The sequence below is a fragment of the Coccinella septempunctata genome, chromosome X (genome assembly GCF_907165205.1).
Source record: "Coccinella septempunctata chromosome X, icCocSept1.1, whole genome shotgun sequence".
NCBI classification, from domain to species: domain Eukaryota; kingdom Metazoa; phylum Arthropoda; class Insecta; order Coleoptera; family Coccinellidae; genus Coccinella; species Coccinella septempunctata.
In genome coordinates this window covers 10,588,037-10,612,811 of record NC_058198.1, presented here as the reverse complement: position 1 = coordinate 10,612,811, position 24,775 = coordinate 10,588,037, and the positions used below count along the sequence as shown (strand labels likewise).

The window sequence follows — 24,775 nt, the reverse complement described above, 5'->3', positions numbered from 1 at the left end:
GTTGCTCCATATGATCAGATAATCATTTTCCAATATTTTCTTTCTTGAATCAGGAAACGCCTTAACCATGCAGCGTTTCTAGATTTTTCTCTTTTGTTCCTTGCTAGCCTGCGTTCAATGGTAACGAACTTGGAGAAAGTTTGACCATGACTTAGTGCCAGCTACATACTTAGATTCGCGGCCAAGACATTAGATGGTTCTCAAGCATACCACGATGGTACCGGATGGACGCGCGCTGACCCAACTCTCGTGACACACTTCCTCGTTCTGTACGAATGCACCAATGGGTACAGAAATCTTACCAGAGTTAAACTGACTGCCATCAACTTCGCTTCTGGCACCAAAGAAAATACCGATAAGTGACTTGTTCGTGGTCGTTTGAAAGGGTAAGTATCAGCTTTGAGTAACTTCACTGTTGAATTTTTCACTTTGAAAATATGTCTTGTGTATCTAGTGGACAACCGTGATGGTTCTTCGGAATTAGTGGTGTTATTAGGAAAGAAAAGTGTTAACCAGTATTTTTGACGATTTGACGGATGGTTTCGTTTAAAAGTGATAATTATTCACAATCATCTAATCATTATTAGAAAAAACCAACAGCAATCATTATAAATTTAAGTGTTGTCAGTGAATATGCCGAAGAGGTTTCATGAAACTAGCTGAATATTTTTTTGAATTATCTGCTAATATATAGTTGAGGTTTTTCTGCTAACCGACAACCAGAAAAACAGTAAGTTGGTCATTGTAATTCTCTCGCTTCTGAATATATCCCCCAAATATTTTTATGTGAAAAATCTTCAGGATAACTATAAGTTCAATTCGAAAATACGATATGGAGAATTGATACATTTTTGATGCAGTTGCGAATTTTGAATTTCTTTAGTCAAATATTTTTTAGAGTTAATCCACAATAATTTTATTATTCTCATTAAGTCAACGTTGTCACTGAAAATGCCAGATAATGTTTTATGAAATCTGCTGAATATTTTTCTGATTTATTTGCTCATATAAAGTTAGGATTTTTCTCTCTGACAACTAGAAAAGCGGTTCATTGTAATTCTTTCGCTTCTGAATATATCCCCCAAAATATTTTTATGTGAAAAATCTTCAGGATAACTATTAGTTCAATTCGAAAATACGATATGGAGAATTTATACATTTTTGATGCAGTTGAGAATTTTGAATTTCTTTAATCAAATATTTTTTAGAGTTAATCCACAATAATTGTTATTCTCATTAAGTCAACGTTGTCACTGAAAATGCCAGATAATGTTTTATGAAATCTGCTGAATATTTTTCTGATTTATTTGCTCATATAAAGTTAGGATTTTCCTCTCTGACAACTAGAAAAGCGGTTCATTGTAATTCTTTCGCTTCTGAATATATACCCCAAAATATTTTTATGTGAAAAATCTTCAGGATTACTGTCATTTCAATTCGAAAATACGATATGGAGAATTTATACATTTCTGATGCAGTTGAGAATTTTGAATTTCTTTAATCAAATATTTTTAAGAGTTAATCCACAATAATTGTTATTCTCATTAAGTCAACGTTGTCACTGAAAATGCCAGATAATGTTTTATGAAATCTGCTGAATATTTTTCTGATTTATTTGCTCATATAAAGTTAGGATTTTCCTCTCTGACAACTAGAAAAGCGGTTCATTGTAATTCTTTCGCATCTGAATATATCCCCCAAAATATTTTTATGTGAAAAATCTTCAGGATACCTATTAGTTCAATTCCAAAATTCGATATGGAGAATTTATACATTTTTGATGCAGTTGAGAATTTTGAATTTCTTTAATCAAATATTTTTAAGAGTTAATCCACAATAATTGTTATTCTCATTAAGTCAACGTTGTCACTGAAAATGCCAGATAATGTTTTATGAAATCTGCTGAATATTTTTCTGATTTATTTGCTCATATAAAGTTAGGATTTTCCTCTCTGACAACTAGAAAAGCGGTTCATTGTAATTCTTTCGCTTCTGAATATATACCCCAAAATATTTTTATGTGAAAAATCTTCAGGATTACTGTCATTTCAATTCGAAAATACGATATGGAGAATTTATACATTTCTGATGCAGTTGAGAATTTTGAATTTCTTTAATCAAATATTTTTAAGAGTTAATCCACAATAATTGTTATTCTCATTAAGTCAACGTTGTCACTGAAAATGCCAGATAATGTTTTATGAAATCTGCTGAATATTTTTCTGATTTATTTGCTCATATAAAGTTAGGATTTTCCTCTCTGACAACTAGAAAAGCGGTTCATTGTAATTCTTTCGCATCTGAATATATCCCCCAAAATATTTTTATGTGAAAAATCTTCAGGATACCTATTAGTTCAATTCCAAAATTCGATATGGAGAATTTATACATTTTTGATGCAGTTGAGAATTTTGAATTTCTTTAATTAAATATTTTTTAGAGTTAATCCACAATAATTATTATTCTCATTAAGTCAACGTTGTCACTGAAAATGCCAGATAATGTTTTATGTAATCTGCTGAATATTTTTCTGATTTATTTGCTCATATAAAGTTAGGATTTTCCTCTCTGACAACTAGAAAAGCGGTTCATTGTAATTCTTTCGCTTCTGAATATATCCCCCAAAATATTTTTATGTGAAAAATCTTCAGGATCACTATTAGTTAAATTCGAAAATACGACATGGAGAATTTATACATTTTTGATGCTGTTGAGAATTTTGAATTTCTTTAATTAAATATTTTTTAGAGTTAATCCACAATAATTATTATTCTCATTAAGTCAACGTTGTCACTGAAAATGCCAGATAATGTTTTATGAAATCTGCTGAATATTTTTCTGATTTATTTGCTCAAATAAAGTTACGATTTTCCTCCCTGACAACTAGAAAAGGGTTCTGTTTAATTCCGGAATGTTTTAAAGAATTTTCGCCTTTGAATAAGTGACCGAATATTTTTTTTTTTAACATTTTTGTTAGGATTTTTCTATTTCAATTCGAAATTAATAATACAGAATATTTGAATACTTTTTAGTAAACACTTGATAAATTTGAGTTGATGAATGATAAGGCTTTTGTCTTCCCAAATTTGTAATTTAAATTTCAAAATATTGATATGCAGCAGAGTGACTCCATACCTCCCCATTAAATTTTTTGAGGCCGAACCTGGAATAAGACTTTCCTTGTCATTCTGTAGATTCAATCCACTGTGGAAAAAGAATATACTGACCAAATATCAGAGAAATATGCAGGGTGGTTCAAAAGCTATGATTAATTGAATACTGAATGAGGAAAATCAATAAATCACAATGATCATAAAATATGGGTTATTTTGAAGTTTCCATATGTGAAAGAAATTTTCCCCTGTTTCAATATTCTTGTTTGGAGGACTACAATTCCATTTTGTTCTCAAAAGTAGTTCAAGATAGTTGGTTTCCCTTCAAGAGGTGCTCTCCACTTTATTCGTTTCATATTGCTGTGAAAATTCTGAATAATCTTATGGATATTATTATGTGTCTGGTCGTAATGAATAACGAAGAGACTATCGCATTTTCTAGTAGGAAGAATACGAGTTATCCCATTCTTCTATACTTGAAAGTCTCGTAAAACAGTAGAATCGGATAGTTCCATTCCAGTTCTGCAGACAACAACCTTTCAATATTTTATTAAGGTTTCGTATTTGAACATCGAAACGTGAATATTCACTGCGCTATTCAAACTTGATAACAGCTTCTGAAATGAATGACTCGATCTATTGAGCTATTTGTTTGGGTTATCATTCGATGTAGACAATATAACACAACTATAATTGTGTTATTCATGACGATTTATCACTCGAGAGGTAGTTCATGTGAGTCAAATAAAAAAACTAATAATTTAGAGTGATTTGTTAATTTTATTAGATATTATTCTTGTACTTAACTGGGAACTTTACATGATTTTCACTAATATGAGGTACTGAACCACTACACGCGTTTCGCTATCACAGTAGCATCTTCAGATGGGTAAAAATATTAATGTAATTCAGTTTTTTAGGGAGACATGTAAATGAAATAAATTTCGGTATATCTCTATTGGTATTCCATATAGTTTATGCACCATGTTCTATACTTTCTTATCTTCTTATTAACAATGGGAATATTATCATTACAATGACATTTTTTCGTTAACAGATTTGGAACTGTTTCATTATAATTTATTGGTTTCTCTTCATTATTTCCTATGATCAACCATTGCAATCCATTAGTTCTGAGGCATATTGATCCCGACACAGTAGGAAATACAGGTGCAAATCTGACAGCTTATTTCTTTCCATGATTATCGAATAAACCAATTTTTCCAGTTCCACAAAGAAATCGAAATGAAATTTTGAGTCCTTCTCTCACGTTTCATTTGATAAAATTGAAAGTGCAGGAGTTATTCAGTTAAAATTTCGATAACTTGACAGTCTTATTCTCAACAAAAAATTAGGTTATTCGTCTACTGTTTGTTTCCGTGGTGATTTTAAGTGTTACTACCACTTAAACCCACGATAACCTCTTGCAAGATACAAATTTTCTTAGGCTACTATAAAACCAAACAAAATTTCAATGTCAAAATATGTCTTAAATGGATACATTTATTTCAGCGAACCTGCAACGTCTCTAGACCTTTCAAAAAAAAAGTTTCTTCTTGCTCTGCAAACCAGACCTCCACAGCTTTTATTAGCTCCTCGTTGGAAAAAAATTAGGACCTTTTAAACTTTTTTTCAGTTGAGGAAAGAGATGATAGTCGGATGGAGTCAAAACTGGTGAATAAGGGGGGTATTCTAGTAATTCAAAATCTAAATCATGAATTTTTTGCATGGCAACATGAGATTTGTGTGCAGGGGCGTTGTCCTGCAAAAACAAAACATCTTTGGATAGCTTTCCGCGTCTTTTCTCTTTGATTTTTTCCCGTAAAGTGGTCAGTAATGTCGAACAGTAATCTTCGGTTATTGTTCTACCCTTATTCAGAAAATCAATCCTGATTACTTCATGGCAATCACAAAAAACTGAAGCAAGAACTTTTCCAGCAGATTTTTGGACACGAAACTTCTTAGGTCTTGGAGAACCAGAGTGTCGCCATACCATCGATTGTTGCTTTGTTTCTGGATCGTAGAAATGTACCCAAGTCTCATCCATAGTAACAATTCGGTTTCACAATTCTACATCTTTTCAAATCGAGAACAGATCGATCGCCATGCTTCTACCCTTGCACGCTTTTGGTCAACATTCAAGCATTTGGGGATCCATTTTGCAGCAATTTTGCTTATGTCCAAATTGACGTGGACTATATGATGAACGTGTTCGTATGAAATATTCAGTGCTTCAGATATCTGTTTTAGCCCAATTCGACGGTCTGATAAAATCGTGTCATGAACTGCATCGATATTTTTGGGGACTGACACAGAAACTGCCCTTCCCGATCGGTCCTCATCTTCAATGGAAAATTTACCTCCTTTAAAGCTTGCAGTCCAATTTTTCACGGTCACATACGAAAGACATTGATCACCAAGGGTCTTAAGCATATCTTCTTAAATCTGTTTACCTCTTAACCGTCTCAAATACAGGTACTTGATACTCTAATTTTTCGAATTTCACAATTTCGGTGGATATCTTATTTCTTTCAATATGTTGCGTAACTCTGGTACTTTTTGACCTCAAACTTCACATTGACACTTCTAATGAGTTATTGTTCGTTGCTATGGTAACGCAATATTTTTTTATGAATGGAACTGGTCTAGGCCAACTAGATATCGATACATCCACGTATCATTATCTGAAACCTAGTAATGCTTATAAAAAGACCTACTGGTTCAATGCTCTAAGCCTCAGCCCAATCGTTTCTAACACAAGGGCCTAAAAGGATAGAATATACTGACGTGCTTCTCAACGTTGTGTAATTTCTGAAATAATGTTGAGTAGGTCCAAAATTATTTTATCCTGTTTATCGAAAGCGTTCGCCATTTTTCAAAAATGACAGAAGACAATGTTCTCAAAATCAGCTCCTGAATTCTTTAATCTTGTTTGATGAACATGCATCAACATAACTGAATGAACCGAAATGTTTTAATTTGGGATGTGGTATTCAGTGTTTCCTATCACACTAGCATCCTCAGGTGGGTGAAGGTATACTGAGAAAGTAAAACTTCACACACCTGAAGATGCTCCTTGTTACAGCGAAACGCGTGCAGAGATAATATAACAAGTAATTCAGTTTATAGTTTGATTATAAATTTTCATCAAGTATCCACCACATCAATTCAACATGTAAAATTCGGCTTGTTCCTTACAGATAGCAATGTTCGTGTTTCAGAATGTGAATGGCAAATTTCCCCAAATGTTTATCTCATTATTCCCCGATAAAACTACTCAGAAATCAATAAAATACGCGAAATCGTGCCGCCGTTGAATATTTCACGATGGAATTGCGCCTGTTTTTTGTATATGGCGAATTTTCGACATCCATTAGCAGTTTTCCCTCCGTAAAATGTTTATATCTGAAAATCGACGCGGAGAAAATTCACCTGATGTGTTCAAATTGCTATTTCGAACTGAATACAGCCATTCCAACGTACGATATTTGATGGTCTGTTGAGAATGGTCTTTTTATTTTCTGCCTCCGAAATTTATGTCTTTATCTCCGAATGTAGATGAACATAAAGAACTGAAATCGGATAACTTATGTCAATAGAAATGGAAAACTGCTGGATATTACAATGGGAAATATCAACAGATACGTAGGTAGATATGGAATTGTGGATGTTTTCCGTCCTCTATCTGATGTCGTATCGGATGGAGTTCACATTTTTCCATTTACACTGCCATTTTGCAGGTATTGATGACTGGAAAAACGCGGTCTGATCGATTTTTATAATAATTTCTCCCTTGATCATTCCTTTGGAAAAAATTCTTGAATATACACTCATCAAAAATTGATAGAGTTCACTGACCTTCCATCAATTCATTTCAAGATGTTTATTTTGATCAGATACGAAAGTATGTTTAGTTGATATTCTTGTCAGAGAGAAGAATTTCAAATTGAAAATATGAAAATTGAAGGTTTGAATTACAGTGAACAAAAATTGAATGTAGGGGAATTGAAAATCTCGATAAAGCTAGTACGTTGGTAACCTACGAGCTCGTTTCAAGTATTGTACTCTTTGAGGGTTTGAGGCATACTTTCGATGAGACGATTTACGAAAGTTTGGGACAAATTGGTCCAAATATCCAGCACAGAGCAAGGAAGCTGTCCCACACTGTTAATCGCTTGATCTAGGGAAAGCAGTTATCTAGAAATCTCTATGCTCTAAATATGCTCTATGCAATTTATGTCTGGAGAGCGAGCTGGCTAGTCCATCCTTTCAATAGCATGAGCTTCCATCACTTCATTAATCAGGCTACTATGTTGTGGACGGGTATTTTTATCCATGTGAATGAAATTTTCACCAATAGCTGCCGCAAATGGAACTATTATTGGTTCAATTCTTCTTGGCTGAAGGATGCATCGATATTGCTTCAATTATTGTCAATTCGAATCTAACTTATGCCATCAAACGAGAGAAAAAAAACAGGTTTAGCAACAATTAAACGATTTCAGAAGAAAGAAGTGAAAAAGAACATGATAAAATCAACTTAAAATGTTTCAGTTTTCCTGAAAGTATAAAAATGAAACAGATGTTCCAAATAACTCCACAAAAGCTAAGAATATAAATTTGTGCGTGATACCCATCAATTGTTGAGCAGTGCATTTTCATCCCACGAGAAATGTTTTTTTGGAATTGTTTCAGACACACAGTGTTTTTAAAGGTGTTTTTTTTAACATAATTAAGAACTGGTCTTAGTAATCGTTTCACCAAAAATTCCTATACCCATGCCTTTGATGCCTGTATAAAGTCTTTAACTCCTACAAATATTTTAACAGTAGATGCTTGTGGTCAAAAGAAACACTTCGTTCTGATACCATTCTTTCCCAATCGGCTCGGTTCAAAAGATACAGGCTGTTGAAAAACCATTAAAAAATGTTATTTTTAGTAGCAAACGGTTTTATCGAATGAAATGTAGTTTTTCATTTATTTGATGGATTTTTTTCGAACACAAGATATCACCTACGTCTTCCAGTTTTCTCATTATGAGCATAACGTAACATAAAAATACCAAAAATTCAAAGAACCCAACTCTTGAAACTGAGTTGGACGTTAATAAAAAAAATATTTGAACGTTTTGTAAAATCTTCATATTTTCTCGTATAATGAGCCGTTTTCGAGTAATTTGATCTTCAAAAATAAAAAATATCTGTGATATTCGGAAAATTGGGTACTTTGGCTGACTGCAACTCTGTTTAAAAGATGCACAGATGTGTAGTATCCTAGGTTTAACTTATTCTAAAGGGAATTTTGTTTCTCCAGGGGTGGCATAGCTCATTATTGAAACTTTAAATGGCTGTATCTGTTTATCAGGGCCGAATCGGAAATAAAGGTATCAGAAAAAAGTGTTCCTTTTGACCCCAAGAATCTACTGTTAAAATATTTGCACGACTCACCCTGTATAGTCTTGGCCGAATCGAAAATGGGAAAGAATCAATGAAGCAATAATATAAAGATGTCCATGAACAATTTCACAACCACTTTCAAAAGCTTTAGCTTAAATCTTCTAAACTCTTCATTTCCCTTTTAAGATACATCAAGTTTTTCCATATTATTCGGATATTACCAGATGTTTCGTTGACAATGACCATTAGCTCAATCCAGTATGACTATGTGACTTCATCGGTGAACAAAATAGATGTTCACAACACTGACAAAAATATCTTCTCGAAGAATAATCTTTTAATCCTAATGTCTATACCCTTTTATATAGGGATATAAATTATTCACACAGTTTTGATTTTATGAACGAAACAAAGAAGAATTTCGAAATATTCAACATTAAAAATTGAAAACCTATTTTTAAACTGAAATCACTCGTTTCTTGAGTAGACTGCAGTGAATACTATGTCTGAAAAGACACAACACTATTCCCAGCTTATAATTCAATTCTATTTTGTTTTACTGAAAGAAGGAACATGAGCTGATGGTTCTCACACTCAAAACAGTGTTCACAGCAATAAAAAATCAGAAATTGTGTCATTGCAAACTGTTTTCACATACGTAATTATAATTTGAAAACTAAATAATGAATGGGTAAAGAAATGAGGAACTGAATTGACACCATTGTATGGTGCAGTTTTTCATTTGTTATTAATTTTCGTTTGCCTTCTTCTTACTTCAAATATCTGACCAATTAAGTAGTATGTCCTTCTTGAAGTGCATTAAGTGAGGTTCTTTAAAATATAAACCGTTCTTATGATAGTTATTCGATAAAATTCAATGTTTGGGATTGCTGTAGAATGAAATGAAGTTATTTCGATTTTGTTTCAAAACAAAGAATTGAACTAGTCGGAATGTTTTTTGAAATTTCTTCAACCGTATATTCCATTAACCAGAACATTTCGCCTCAGTTGACTACTTGTTCGGTATAGACTCTGTTTCACTGATGTGTATCCCAAATATACGAGAAAAAAAGATATATTCATTGGGATTCAACGCCAGTCGGCTCAAAAAGGAATACTTGGGACCTGCTTCATTCGAATGGAGCCGAAAAAAATCGATTCACACGCATTGAAATGATAAAAGTTCACACAACCGATGTTTTCAACGATTATTCGTGAAAACGGTGCCATCATTTGAGGTTGATTTCGGGATATTGTGGTCTCTATATTCTGCTTATTAATTGGGTAATATTCGTTGCTATATTTCTGTTACTGCTGTGAAAATATGTCGGTTAATTTGGTAATGGAACTTTGAAATGGAAATTGTGGAAGCCTTTGAAAAATTCAATTTTTCCTCGTTTATGGCGTATATCGAAATAAAAATATAATTTCCACCTATAAAACTGAAATTGAATTTTTTCCACAATGATTTTTCGAATTAGATTTCGGATTTCGATGTTATTATTTAATGAATCAAATCATGCACTGACTTGTCCCTCTTTCATCTTTCAATACTGAAATACTATCATTAGTTATATCACGTTGTCTAGGCGAAGAAAAACTTATGAATAATGGCAATTTTCTGTATACTGGTTGGAGAAGGTTGGTCATAAGTCTGGAATAAAATTAATATTTTTTCAACCTATAACTCAAAATGAAAGCGCTGAAACCCAATTGATTTTCAATAAACCCCATTTTCTAGCAATAAAATTGTATATTTTCTCCAACCGTTTAGCCGCAACCCTATCTTACTCCCGTTTTTTAAATGGAAAAGTTATGTGTTATTAATTAATTGAAAAAAAAAAGATTATGATGGAATTATATTCTCCACGAGCCCATACATGGTATGTGTTTCTATTGGAAACCCGAATGTTGGATGGGATTGTGGCTAAGGGGTTGAAAAAAAACACTCAATTTTATAGCCAGAAAAAGGAGCTAGTCAAACATCAATTGATGGGTTTTAGCGTTTTCATTTTGAGTAATTGGTAGAAGAAGTATTAATTTTATTCCAGACTTATGCCCATCCCTGTATATGCAGTGGGTTGAATTGAAAAGACCTTTTCGGGTGGTAAAATATGGTTTTAGAAAATGGACAGGACCGTCCTGTTCTTGAGGGAATTTTATATTCCTGTATAATAAATTTCTCCTATGGAGAATTTTTTTATGATGCATTTTCTCATTTAGGTACACACATTCTATGAATTTACCCTCTAACAATGTTTTCCATGAAGTTGACAATCTTTTTCGAAAAAATACAGAAACGTTTTGATTTCTTTCTTCAAAAATAGTGACTTGAAATATTAATAAATAATTTTCTTCCAAAACATGTTATATTTTCGTTTCGATAAAATAGAAACATTACTTGTCGAAACAGGATTCTGCCATAGTTTTTTTTTTTAGAAACTCTTACATGAATGTATTTTATGTTTGACAATATTTGAAGTCCATGTCTCTTGCCCCCCTAATTTAAATTTTTCCCTTCTTTTAATGCTTAGCTTTGTACTAGTTGTATACCGAAATATACCGTTGAAAAAAAGTTTTCCACCCCTAATTGAAATGACGAAAATACGGTTTTCAGTTTCGGGGGGCTGTAGACACTCCACTTTTGAAAATCCAAGTTTTCAAAGTATTGTACTAGGTTTGAACCGAAATGTATTATTAAAAAAAATTTTGTACCCTCAGATTACGGAGTTTCAGGAGGTTTTCAAATTGTAGGGGCTGGAAATATATTTTCGAAATAATGAGAATTTACTTCCCGGAACAAGCTGAGAGATGTGTAATAATAGTTTTTTACCGCATTGTAGCGTTGTACACTGCTAGAACCCGTAAATCTCAGGGTACAAACCTTTTTTTACTGTACATTTTAGTACAAAAATATTACAAAATTTGACATATCGAAAATTTGCACTTTCAAAAGGGAGTGGTGGGCATGTCTACAGCTCCCCCAAAACTGAAAAACCGTATTTTCGTAATTTTCATTAGGGGTACAAGACGTTTTTTCAACGGTAGCTTTCGGTACAAAACTAGTACAAAACTTTAGGGTAAAAAGGTGGAAAATTCTATTTTGTGTATACATGGACTTGAAAATATTTTTTCGAAGTTTCTCGAGGGAGTAACTAACATCTAGGTTTTCGTTTTAGTGAGTTTCTTTAGTGCCAAATTCACGAAGGTGACGCCTATCTCAAAATCTGTTCAGAAACTGGTCAAAGGTTTTCTCACCCAACATCTGGAGGGAATAATATTTTGTAGAAAATGCTTCTGAGTTTCCCGAACTCCAGAGCTTTTATTACCTCCTCGTTTGAAGAAAATTAACGACCTTCTAAACTTTTCTTCAGTTGAGGAAAGAGTTGATAGTCGGATGGAGCCAAATCTGGTGAATAGGGGGGTTGGGGTGTTGTTCTAGTAATTCAAACCCTAAATCACGAATGTTTGCATGGCAACATGAGATTTGTGTGCAGCGACGTTGTCCTGCAAAAACACTTTTGGATAGCTTTCCGCTTCTTTTCTCTTTAATTTTTTTCCGTAGAGTGGTCAGTAATGTCGAATAGTAATCTCCATGGCAATCCCAAAAGACTGAAGCAAGAACTTTTCCAGCAGATTTTTGGACACGAAACTTCTTAGGTCTTGGAGAACCAGAGTGTCGCCATTCCATCGATTGTTGCTTTGTTTCTGTATCGTAGAAATGTACCCAAGTCTCATCCATAGTAACAATTCGTTTTAAGAAGTCTACATCGTTTTCAAATCGAGCACAGATCGAACGCGATGTTTCTACCCTTGCACGTTTTTGGACAACATTCAAACATTTGGGAATCCATTTTGCAGCAATTTTTCTCATGTCCAAATTGACGTGAACTACATAACGAACGCGTTCGTATGAAATATTCAGTGCTTCAGATATCCGTTTTAGTCCAATCCGACGGTCTGATGAAATCATGTCATGAACTGCATCGATATTTTCGGGGAATGACACAGAAACTGGCCTTCCCGATCGGTCATCATCTTCAATGGAAAATTTACTTCTTTTGAGGCTTGCAGTCTAATTTTTCACAGTCGCATACGAAGGACATTGATCACCAAGGGTATTAAGCATATCTTTGTGAATGTGCTTACCTCTTAACCCTTTTAAATACAGATACTTGATGATGGCTCAATACACCAATTTTTCGATTTTCACAATTTCGATGGACATCTTTCTTTCAATTTATTGCGTAACTCTGGTTTACTTTTTTGACCTCAATCTTCACACTGACACTTCTAATGAATTAGAATATTTAGTTAGATATTAACACATCCTCGTAATTCATATTTGAATGAACCAATGAATAGCATTCCTTAACAATTTGTAAAATAAAATCTGTTCGTACAACCAGAGAAAAAAAGCTTATTTATATTAAATACAGAAACATCTACAGAGTTGGAAATTTAATTTAAATGCACCCTTCCCAACGATATCATTATTAAAACATAATGAACTGGCATTGGGACCTATGTAACATGAAATATAAAAGATTTCGAATATTCATGAAAAGCTGGGTACAAAGAAATGTCCCAATTTCACAAACCAGAATTCTTCATTTCGCCGGGGATGAGAATAGGGGCGCGAGATATCTGAGTTTATTTTGTATTTCGCATGAAAGAGATTTCAATGGATAAAATCACAGAAGGACCGTGAAATCTCTGCTCTATTTGAACTTTTCAAAGGTTTCAGTGTGAAGATCATCTCGCATCGGGGTAAACATCTGAAAATATCGGGCTGGATTGAAGTTGGCTCAGTCAGAAGTTGAGATAAGGTTTCATTTTTCTTAATGAGTTATTGGCTGAATAGAGGCTATTTACGGGGCATTCTCGGCCTCGTTTCTTCAATTTTATCGTGAAACGTAGCCTAAGATTTCGGTGGCTAGATGTATGATTGCCTTTTGATCTAATGGTCCATTGTTTCTTTTAATGAATCCCTATGAAATTTTTACTACTTCCGTTCGAGGAATGTTATGTCAAACAGTGAATAAAAAAGTTGAAGAATTGAATCCAGTATACGTGGTATTTATTAGAGATGCGGCAAAATGCAGGAGATATAGGGTTGTGAAAATTCTCTCGTTAATATTGATAAAATTGGGAGATCAAGAAACCTTCATTAAAATAATGTTAACAGTTTTTCATTACTTCCGCAATTTCAATATAATTTATGAAGGCCATGTATCTATACTAATGTCTTGATAACAGTTCGGTAGAACCGCTCGAAAAAAAAAATAACTGTCATAACTTATTTTATTCATAACTTTAAGTAAATTTCCATTTTTATAATAATACATTACTCCTCAGTTGCCCAGCTCACGATTAATAATAATTAATTAAATGTCAGTTGCGAGTTTGGTGTAATTTCAAGTTAATTGTTGAGTGCAATAAACGGTTACCTGCCTTTTGTTTTTTTTTTTATTGGAAGAACAATAAGAGGCACGACGTATATTATACTGGGTGAGTCTTTGACTCGTAAAAATATTCCAACGATAAATTTTTGAAATCAAAAGAAACACATTATTCCTTCACCATTTTATGCAAATCGGCTTGGTTTAAAAGATACAGGATATAGAAGAACTATTGAAACATATTACTTTTAGTTCTCTCTCACAAACAGTTTCATCGAATGAAATGAATTTCGGAATATAGTTTTTCATTTATTTGATGAATCTTTTTCGAACACAAGATGTCACCCACGTCTTCCTGTTTTCCCACTATGACCATTACGTATCATAAAAATACCAAAAATTCAAAGAACCCAACTCTTGCAACTAAGTTTTGTCAAATAAAAGTATTCCTTACATTTTCTCATATAATGCGCCGTTTTCGAGTAATTTGCTGTCCAAAAATTAAAATCCATCTGTGAAATTTCAAAAACTGGGTACTTTGGCTGAATACAATTCTTTTTATAAGATCCACAGATGTGTAATGTCACGGATTTATCTAGTTATTCTGAAGGTGATTTTGTTTTTCCAGGGGTAGTACAGCTCATTATGAAACCTTAAAATGGCTTTATTTTTTTATCAGGGCCGAATTGGCAAAATGGTATAGGAAAAAAAGGGTTCCTTTTGACCTCAAGAATCTGCTATTCTCAAAGACTCGCCTTGTGTATTCTGAATCAGAAAAGAATATGGTACTGATGGAATGTAAAAAATAAGAAAAAAATCTCCGACTACTAGACTGCATTCTACATAAAAAATGCAGGTGTAAATGTAAGTGTAAAGAATGTAATTTTTTTTTCGATAGCACTGAAACTTCACGAAACAGAGGCACCATCCCAAAGAGCCAAAAAATGAGTTTTCACTTGAAAACAAAAACAAAAGAAGATAGAGGGATACGGTTTGGGCCATTATATATCTCTTGAAAATCGAGGTCGGAACATGTCATCCATTTCTCCCTATCTCTTACGGTTACAGAGCTGTCATTCAATACCATAGAATTTTGCACACCCTGTATAATGTTGGGCATAAGTCTGTAATGAAATTAATATTTCTTCAACCAATAACTCGAAATGAGAACGCTGAAACCCATGAATTGATTTTGAATAACCTCCTATGGCAATTAAATTGAATATTTTTTTACAACCCCTTAGCGACAACCCAATCCAACTTCCGTGATTCACATAAAACATGTGTGGGCTTGCGGAGTATGGAATACCACTACGATCTTTGTTTTCATTCAATTAACTAGTAATTTTATTTTTTTTCACTTGTGTGTTTCTTCTAATAACCATAAACTTGAGAAGAATACAAAGATACACTACAATACCATAGAAAGATACAAAAATGGTAATTTTCCGTGAGCTTTCCAATGAGCCCACGCACATGGCATATGTTTCCATTTGAACAACATAAGTTGGATGGGGTTGAAGAAAAACACCCAATATAATTGGCAAAAACGGGGGTATTTAAAACCAATTCCTGCCCAAATGCACACTGAACCACTACCAAATCAGTTGTTGGGATCATGAAATGTTCATGATACCTTCGACCCTGTTCTTGCCACACCAATATCTTACAGACCGCTGCTCCCTACTCAATCTTTTCGACCTCAAATTGAAATTACTCCACCTTCTATGTGTTGTTTGACCAGAAACTATCCTAGAGGTAGCTTGCCGGAATAAGCTATTAGTAAACCATATTAGCCTATCTTGTGTGACCGTGGTAGCCCTTGCTCTTCCTTCTCCATCGATACATGCAACACTTCCACTTATGAGATAGCGAAAAATAGTCAGCAATTTCAGTTAAACCTTAAACCTTCGTTTAACGAACACACCGATTGTTCAAGTTTGAAGGCTTTTAAACGCATATGAAACTCGTTACAATTGATATACACAACACCAGATGAGTGCATTAGCCTATTATCGTACATAAGGACCACAAAATGATGTTATACACCTAAAGGCAACGACTTTCTTGTTATTTTTTAATGGAGCCATTAAGTGTCATGAGGACCATATTTTGAGTGTGTATGATACGCAATTATATTGTCTCTCCACAACCGACCATTTTTTAACCAACTCTGGAATAAAAAAAGGCTGTATGTTAGCGCCTTTACTGTTCAATATTTTCGCCATAGCTGTCTCGATAATTGCTGACATGAGTATGCCTGTAAGAGGTGTTGGAATAAGATTCAGATTTGATGGAGGCCTATTTAACCTGAGCAAAAACCCGTTCAAAGTTTATCACGGAACTTCAATATGCAGACGACAGCGCACTTATCGCTAGCAGCCCAGAGGATCTACAGATAATGCTGGACAACTATAAAACATATATACGAGGCTTTAGGCCTTAGACTCAACATTGGCAAAACCAAAATCCTGGTCCGCCAGAAAGCCTTCAAACATATATTAGACTATAGAATGAGACTCTAGAACAGGTCGAGCAGTTCAAATACTTGGAAAGCTTCATAAATACTAGGGCTAACCTAGACACGGAAATACACAACCGTATCAATTCGGCATCACGGGCATTCTGGAAGCTAAAGGTCAGAGTGTTTACAAATCACGACCTCAATCTGAAGACTAAGACAGCTGTTTACAAAGCAGTGGTCCTCCCAACGCTACTTTACGGAAGCAAAAGCTGGACGCCCTACAGGCGACATATTAAACAGCTTGAACAAACGCAACAACGTCATCTGAGACAGATAACGCACATCAGATGGTTCCACAAAGTTTCGAATGCAGAAGTCTTGCAACGCAGGAGTTGTACACCAATTGAGACTCAAATAACGAGGGTCCGACTCAGATGGAGCGGCCACATTCTGAGGATGCAAGACACGAGACTCCCCAAAATAGCTCTGTATGGCGAATTGACAGGGGGAGCCCGGAAACCAGGGGGCCAGTATAAGCGGTTTATGGATACACTACATCAATCCCTAAAATCAGTTAATGCCAATCATAACTGGGAACAACTAGCGTTAGACAGGTCACAGTGGAGGTCTATGGTGCACAGTTACAATGGAGACACGAGAAGAATACAGCGGCGGCCAGATCTGGTTGGTGACTATCCATGCCCGGAGTGTGGATCTGTAGGTCACGGTTGGGTCGCTTCAGTCACAGGAGGGCACACAGTCGCAATAATTAGCTCTAAGAAATTATAAGTCTGTTCTTTTTTTTATGTCTTTTTGTAGATTTATTCCCGGTAACGGGCTACAGCAATGAATGAATGAATGAGCATATGTCTCTCCACATGGTTCATTCATTCATTCATTCATTGCTGTATCCCGTTACCGAGAATTAATCTACAAAAAGACATGAAAAAAGAACAGACTTATAATTTCTTAGGGCTAATTATTGCGACTGTGTGCCCTCCTGTGACTGAAAGACCCAACCGTGACCTACAGATCCACACTCCGGGCATGGATAGTCACCAACCAGATCTGGCCGCCGCTGTATTCTTCTCGTGTCTCCATTGTAACTGTGCACCATAGACCTCCACTGTGACCTGTCTAACGCTAGTTGTTCCCAGTTATGATTGGCATTAACTGATTTTAGGGATTGATGTAGTGTATCCATGTGCAAGACACAAGACTCCCCAAAATATCTCTGTATGGAGAATTGGCAGAGGGAACCCGGAAACCAGGAGGCCAGTATAAGTGGTTTAAGGATACACTAAATCAATCCCTAAAATCAATTAATGCCAATCATAACTGGGAACAACTAGCGTTAGACAGGTCACAGTGGAGATCTATGGTGCACAGATATAATGGAGACTCGAGAAGAATTCAGCGGCGGCCAGATCTGGTTGGTGACTATCCATGCCCGGAGTGTGGAAGGATCTGTAGGTCACGGTTGGCTCTCTTCAGTCACAGGAGGGCAAACAGTCGCAATTAGCCCCAAGAAATTATAAGCGACTGTTTGCCCTCCTGTGACTGAAGAGACCCAACCGTGACCTACAGATCCTTCCACACTCCGGGCATGGATAGTCACCAACCAGATCTGGCCGCTGCTGTATCCTTCTCGAGTCTCCATTATAACTGTGTACCAAAGACTTCCACTGTGACCTGTCTAACTAGTTGTTCCCAGTTATGATTGGCATTAATTGATTTAAGGGATTGATGTAGTGTATCCTTAAACCACTTATACTGGCCTCCTGGTTTCCGGGTTCCCTCTGCCAATTCTCCATACAGAGATATTTTGGGGAGTCTTGTGTCTTGCATCCTCAGGATGTGGCCGCTCCATCTGAGTCGGGCCCTCGTTACTTGAGTCACAATTGATGTACAACTCGCGCGTTGCAAGACTTCTGGCCCTTACACCCCTTACACTGCATATGGTATGTGCAGCAGCAATGCCGAAAATTTGATCCAAGGGCAAAAAGTAATTTTCTATTGAATATCCACTTCAACTTTTGAGCAGTGTCACATGAAAAATAATTTATTACTTTATATTGTGTCCAAATTACACCTCACATTAAATTCTTGTTTAAACCGACAGCTGTGCGTCTGAGGGTTCGTAAATACTCCTTTTTCTCCACATGGGTATTGGAATTGGAAAACCTCGAAGTGAAATCTGCATAGTTCATCCGGTGATATACGCGATGCCGGAAACTAAGATTGGATCAGTGATACGCCGGAGTTTTAATTAATGATTTCATGAATCCAGGACATCCATGCCACACGAAACAAATCAACCTCAGCCGACAGCGACCCGCAGAAGGCACTTTTTTTCCCAGTTTTTCAGGAAATTTCCCGAATTTATAGAAGTGCTATATCCATCCGTGTTGGAATTTGCGAGCTTTGCTTGGAAACGGATTTGGCGAGCCACAGAATTCTCTTGGAATCGATCCAATGCTCGGAGACATCTTATTTCGACTATACACATAGACCGTGGCTAGGCGAAAAACGGCAGCTCGAAGAGTTTTTTAGCCGATTTCGAGAACGTTTACACGAACGTTCCGTGGCACTCTTGACAAAAACTTTCAGTTGGAAGTTGGAAGACGTGGCCTACGACGAGAACACTTTTGGATTCGATTGTTTTTTCTTATCCGCGAGGGTCACCGGGGGAAAATATTATATCATAGATTTTCTATCGGGTCCACGAGATATACTGCTCGACAAAAATTGAGGAAGTTCAGAAATTTCGAGACTGTTTCAAAAGTTTCCATTTTTTTTCCACCAATTTTTTAGTCATTCTTCTGCCACTTTCCTTATTAAGTTTCACAGTTGTGCTGGGACGAGGGTTTACGAATAATTGACGTAGGATTCAGAGAAAATATTGACTGACAGAAATCCTCAATTTATTGAATCTAAAAAACGTTGATCACATTATTCACAAATTTGACAATCTACAAAATTATCTATCTTACCTAAAAAACGTTGACCAAGCTCAAGAGTGGTATCTCACCGTTATGACAGTAAGTTTATACTCAAATGAACTCAATAGAAGGCTCAATGTAATAAAAATTCAATAATTAAGATTCGCTCTTCAAGAAGATGTCAACTTGTGAAAATGATTAAACTAATTCAGCGAACAAAAGAAAGAACCGCCACACATGGACAAGTGATAAGATTTCCACAACATTAAGATTTTGATGAAATGGAGCGCCTGGCTTTCAGACAACCCATCATACACATATTATACAGGATGTCTCTGTACAACTTTCCCCCCTTCCATCCTGTGCAAGGATAAATTAGGAAAAACTAATTTTCAGCAGCATAGGTCGGAACAGCATACGTTTTTAAGTGGGACGAGTGAAAAATTCCGCGTTCTTCACCAGTTTTCGGAGATACCAAAACATAAGTATGATCATGAATTTTCTTTTTTATTTTGAATGATTTGCATAGAAAAATTCTGATATTATTAAAAGAGATAGCATTAACATTTATTCCGTTTTCCAGAAACTGAAGAAATTCTGGAGCCTGCACATGACTCTCCCCATCAAAATCAGGTACAAGTTTACTTAGATCTCCCAAACCAAATAAATTATCGTTCATAGTTAAATTTGAAATTTGTTGTTGTCCTGAATGATGAGCAGTCTGTACATTCAACCCAGGAAGACACTGAGGTAAGTTAAAATTGGAACTTAAATTTGATTTGACGTTTATATTTCTTTCAGAGACACCCTGTATACGTGAACCAGATTGAACGCGTGCATGTCCACGTATGTTATTCGCTAGATTTTCAGTATCAAGATTATCAGTATTAATCAAATCAACCCCAGGAACATCCTGCATAAAATAATCATTTTCTTGATCTCCACTTCTAGCTTGATCAACTTGTACATTATTAAGGGTCATTCTCACTGTATCATTAACAATTTTTGAAATAAACATATCAAACATTCTAGACTTATCCTTTTCATGTTGATTTTCAAGGTTGAACATTCGTCTCTTCGAGTGGTGTGAATACTTAACTTGTTTGGGTGTTCTTGAATCACTTTCCTTCACCTTTGGGACAGCTCCATGTTCCTGATTTTCCTGTTTCCCGTTTTCTTTCCTTTCAGTACGTACCGCCGGAGACAGGGCTCGTGCATTTTCAGTACGTACCGGAGACAGGGCTCGTGCATTTTCAGTGATGTCGTCCTGTAGCTGGTCTTTCTCCATATTTTTTCTGACACTTCGTAGGTGGTAATTTTCTCTCCTACTATCCATTTATTCGCCCCACGTTTGCATATGAAAATTTATTTTTAGTACCAGTATATATTAAAAAATTCTTAACCTACTATAGAACCAAACAAAATTTCAATGCCAAAATATATTATTCCTCAACATATTCTCCCCTTAATTGGATCCATTTATTACACCGAACCTGCAACGTCTCTAGACCTTTCAAAAAAATGTTTCTTCTTGCTCTGCAAACCAGACCTCCACAGCTTTTATTACCTCATCGTTGGAAGAAAATTTACGAACTTTTAAACTTTTTTTCAGTTGAGAAAAGAGATGATAGTCGGATGGAGCCAAATCTGGTATATAAGGGGGGTGTTCTAGGAAATCAAACCCTAAATCACGAATTTTTTGCATGGCAACATGAGATTTGTGTGCAGGGGCGATGTCCTGCAAAAACGAAACACCTTTGGATAGCTCTCCGCGTCTTTTCTCTTCAATTTTACCCCGTAGAGTGGTCAGTAATGTCGAATAGTAATCTCTGGTTATTGTTCCATCCTTATCCAAAAAATCAATCATGATTACTCCATGGCAATCCCAAAAAACTGAAGCAAGAACTTTTCCAGCAGATTTTTGGACACACGAAACTTCTTAGGTCTTGGAGAACCAGAGTGTCGCCATTCCATAGATTGTTGCTTTGTTTCTGGATCGTAGAAATGTAACCAAGTCTCATCCTTAGTAACAATTCGGTTCAAGAAGTCTACATCGTTTTCAAATCGATCACAAATCGAACGCGATGCTTCTACCCTTGCACGCTTTTGGTCAACATTCAAACATTTAGGGATCCATTTTGCAACAATTTTTCTAATGTCCAAATTGACGTGAACTATATGATGAACGCGTTCGTGTGAAATATTCAGTGCTTCAGATATCCGTTTCAGCCCAATTCGACGGTCTGATAAAATGATGTCATGAACTGCATCGATATTTTCGGGGACTGACACAGAAACTGGCCTTCCCGATCGGTCATTATGTTCAATGGAAAATTTACCCCTTTTGAAGCTTGCAGCCCAAATTTTCAAGGTAGAATACGAAGGACATTGACCACCAAGGGTATTAAGCATATCTTCGTAAATCTGCTTACCTCTTAAGCCTTTTAAATACAGGTACTTGATGATGGCTCGATACTCCAATTTTTCGATTTTCATAATTTCGGTGGACATCTTCTTTCTTTTAATTTATTGCATAACTCTGGATTACCTTTTTGACCTCAAACTGCACACTGACACTTCTAATGAGTTATTGTTCATTGATATGGTAACACAATATTTTTTTTAAGCATGGAACTGGTCTAGGCTAACTAGATATCAATACATCCTCGTATAGCAAATAATCAGTTCACTCATATTGAAAAAATAAAGTTCACTGAAGAGTATGGCCTCCTCAAACATCAACCTGAGCCTAAAAACGATTCTGTATATTTTTGATCAGATTGTTTGAGTAACTTTGATCAATTTCTCTCCAGAGTTGTGGTAAGAACCGTTGGAGCTCTTGAAGTGTATATGGCAGTGGTTGATGAGAATTCAAAGCTCTCTGGAGCTGATTCTAAGCGTGTTCAATGGGATTGAGGTCTGGTGACCGAGGGTACAGGGCCAAATGCGGAATACCATGAATTTCTAGAGCTTCTTCGACAATTCCTGTACGACGGGCTGACATCATCGTCTAAAAATAAGAAGTTTGGCCCAATAGCAGCATGGAATAATATTCAATGACTTGCTCCATGTAAATCTGCGCATTCATGGTATCATCGTCAATCGAACACCTACAATTCTGTACTTCCGTTGAAACAAATGCTTCCTCAAAAAGTAACTGCACCACTTCTGAACAAATGAACTTCCTGAACCGATCTGAGATTTCTGGGCATCAGAGGATGGGTCCATATCCGAACACGTAAACTATCCGAAAAGAGTCCATATCTTGACCTATCTGTGGACAATACAGTCCTTCATAAGGCTACTTCCATCATTTGGGATTGTTCCTACCAAAATTTTGGCAAGTGTTGCTAGCCCAAAACAAAACAAAAATACTAATGAAGTGTCACTCACCTTGGCTGAAAACAAGGCATTCCTTGAAATTGCTGTCAAATGCTTTTCGAAATGTCGGAAAAAATAATAGACCTATCCTATAATAAATTTTCCAAGATAAAAACATTGCTTTTTTTATTTCACAATTTCACATGATGTGAAATAATTTAGAAACATTTGTCGTTCTGGGTTTTTTTGGATTTTGAAGGTTTTCAAGCTATATATTTTTTCAAATTAATTTTATGACAATGAGTGATTAATGATGAGGTGATTTAAACTATTGCAAATAAATCCACTACAGCCTTTGGAAAAAATCAATTCAACCTTGAATATAATTCAAGCGCAGAAAGGGTTTGCACCTTTTTCCACAAATAACGAAGAATTGTTTCAACAGCAGCAAATCAAGATGTTATTCTGACGAAATTTCCTTTTTCTTCGCTATCATTGAGTGAATATTTGACACCCGATAATAACACCGTTACTAAACGTTCAACTTTCATTCCTGCCACTAATAGAATCCTCACAAAAAATCTTCAGATTACCATGGGGTACTACTCCGCAAACTATACTAGGCGAATTCCGACACGTTTGGTTTGTGGAACAAGGTCAACAAAATGCAAATCGTCACTCATCTACATGGTGATTACATTCAGGATGAACTCGTACCATAATGCCACTATAAAAGAAATAGGAGAAAGTAGTAGTCCAAGCGGAACTAATTTGCACGGATTTTCATCACTAGCGAATCTTTCACATCGATTATAATGCATTTTTGACCGACAAAATGATGAACCTCGTTTTTTAAATCGAGCACAAAATGAACTGAACCGCATAATATGATGCGACAATGTTACTCAATTACAACAATTGATTTCAGATCAATTATTTTTCGAGTGATGAGAGTTTCAATTCCGTATTACGGTAAACTAAGTGAGCTAATTTTAGATCGAATGTTCGAAAATCATTCAGATGCTAAAACTGTTGCATCTCAATAGTCAATTTGAAGAGATTTGGTTCTAATTGATCAAACAGTTTTTGAGAAAATGATCTAGTCTCTATTTCCACTTCACAAAATGCATCCCAATGTGAAAACTACGTGGGATTGCTTCATTCCTTAATTTTTCAAAAAATAATGTTGGGTTCTCCATAAACAGATACCTACTCGATTTTGTATAAAATATAATCGACTTATCTCCAGTAGTTGTCAAGAAAAAGTTGCGGCGAATCAGGTGATTTTTTGTTGGTTTTTCTGTGTCTAAGTACTGATTTTTGAGGATTTTTATTTTCCATTATCTGACTCCAAAAATTCATTATGTAATATCATTGTTTCATTGTTGGTGGAAAGATTGAAGCCTATATTTGAAGAGTTTCGCTTGGAAAATATGGTTTATATGCTTTTGGGACTAAATTATTGTTTTTTTTTTCAGGAGGACAAAATGAAATTGTCGTTCATATTTGAACTACTTCTCATTTTTGTGTTCATCGCATTCGCAGCATCTGCTGTAATAGGTGAGTGGATAACAGTAACAGGAGTCAAACAAAAGAAACCTTTAAATTAATAAATATATCTTATGTTACTCATTTTTATGTATGTATGACATGTTAATAACAGTTTATCTGGAAGGTTCTCTGGAAAACTGAAAACTCAAAAACTAAGCCCAGAGATATTTTTTATTTCCCTTCTAACTTGTTTTGCATCTTTTCTTGAATATATCTCAGAATATTTCATAGTTAAATTACAACTCTTATTTTCAAATAAATCACTAATTTCTGTTTATTTTTTTATATGCTCTCAAATTTCGACTACGAATTTTAAAATCAAGATCTATAGAGGGTGTATTTGAAAGTGAGGCTTTCTTTCAACAGAAGGTAGAACAGGTCAAAATGAAGCGTACCACTGAAAATCACTTATACAAAACTTTCAAAATAACAAAGTTGAAAGAAAATTGAAAATGATTACTGAAATGTGGGAAAAAACTTATCTACTGATTCGACCATGTGGTTTCGTTTAGGATATTGGCTCGATATTTACGTGGTAATGAAAATGGAAACTTAGGATTGCCAAATTGTTCTCATTATTTCTCAG

The 24,775-nt window shown here is 35.3% G+C and overlaps 2 protein-coding genes across 4 annotated transcripts in view; one reads left to right on the top strand and one right to left on the bottom strand.

Annotated features, from left to right (window-relative positions):
• Window positions 1-216: 216 nt before the first annotated feature.
• Window positions 217-24,775, top strand: part of LOC123322031 (nonsense-mediated mRNA decay protein 2) — a 39,398-nt gene continuing 14,839 nt past the window's right edge. For 2 of the 3 annotated variants that reach the window (XM_044909852.1, XM_044909851.1), the window contains exons 1-2: window positions 217-386; window positions 24,117-24,198. In XM_044909852.1, coding sequence (XP_044765787.1) covers window positions 24,126-24,198 — 73 coding nt within the window. In that variant the 5' untranslated portion in view covers window positions 217-386; window positions 24,117-24,125. Of the gene's footprint in view, window positions 387-23,801; window positions 23,919-24,116; window positions 24,199-24,775 lie in introns of those variants that run through there. The other variant, XM_044909853.1, reaches the window with a different exon arrangement.
• On the bottom strand, window positions 19,703-20,660 carry LOC123321708. The gene is made up of 2 exons (XM_044909440.1): window positions 20,558-20,660; window positions 19,703-20,524 (listed from the first exon to the last, which is right to left on the bottom strand). Exons 1-2 carry the CDS (start codon window positions 20,651-20,653, stop codon window positions 19,703-19,705), a joined length of 918 nt encoding a protein of 305 aa, XP_044765375.1. The 5' UTR covers window positions 20,654-20,660.

What these genes read in the sequence shown, in the direction of transcription:
- LOC123321708 (XM_044909440.1), bottom strand. Translation starts at nt 20,653, where the DNA reads ATGGATAGTAGGAGAGAAAATTACCACCTACGAAGTGTCAGAAAAAAT. An exon ending in TCACTGAAAATGCACGAGCC is followed by an intron (nt 20,525 to 20,557) that starts CTGTCTCCGGTA and finishes AATGCACGAGCC; the next exon opens with CTGTCTCCGGCGGTACGTAC.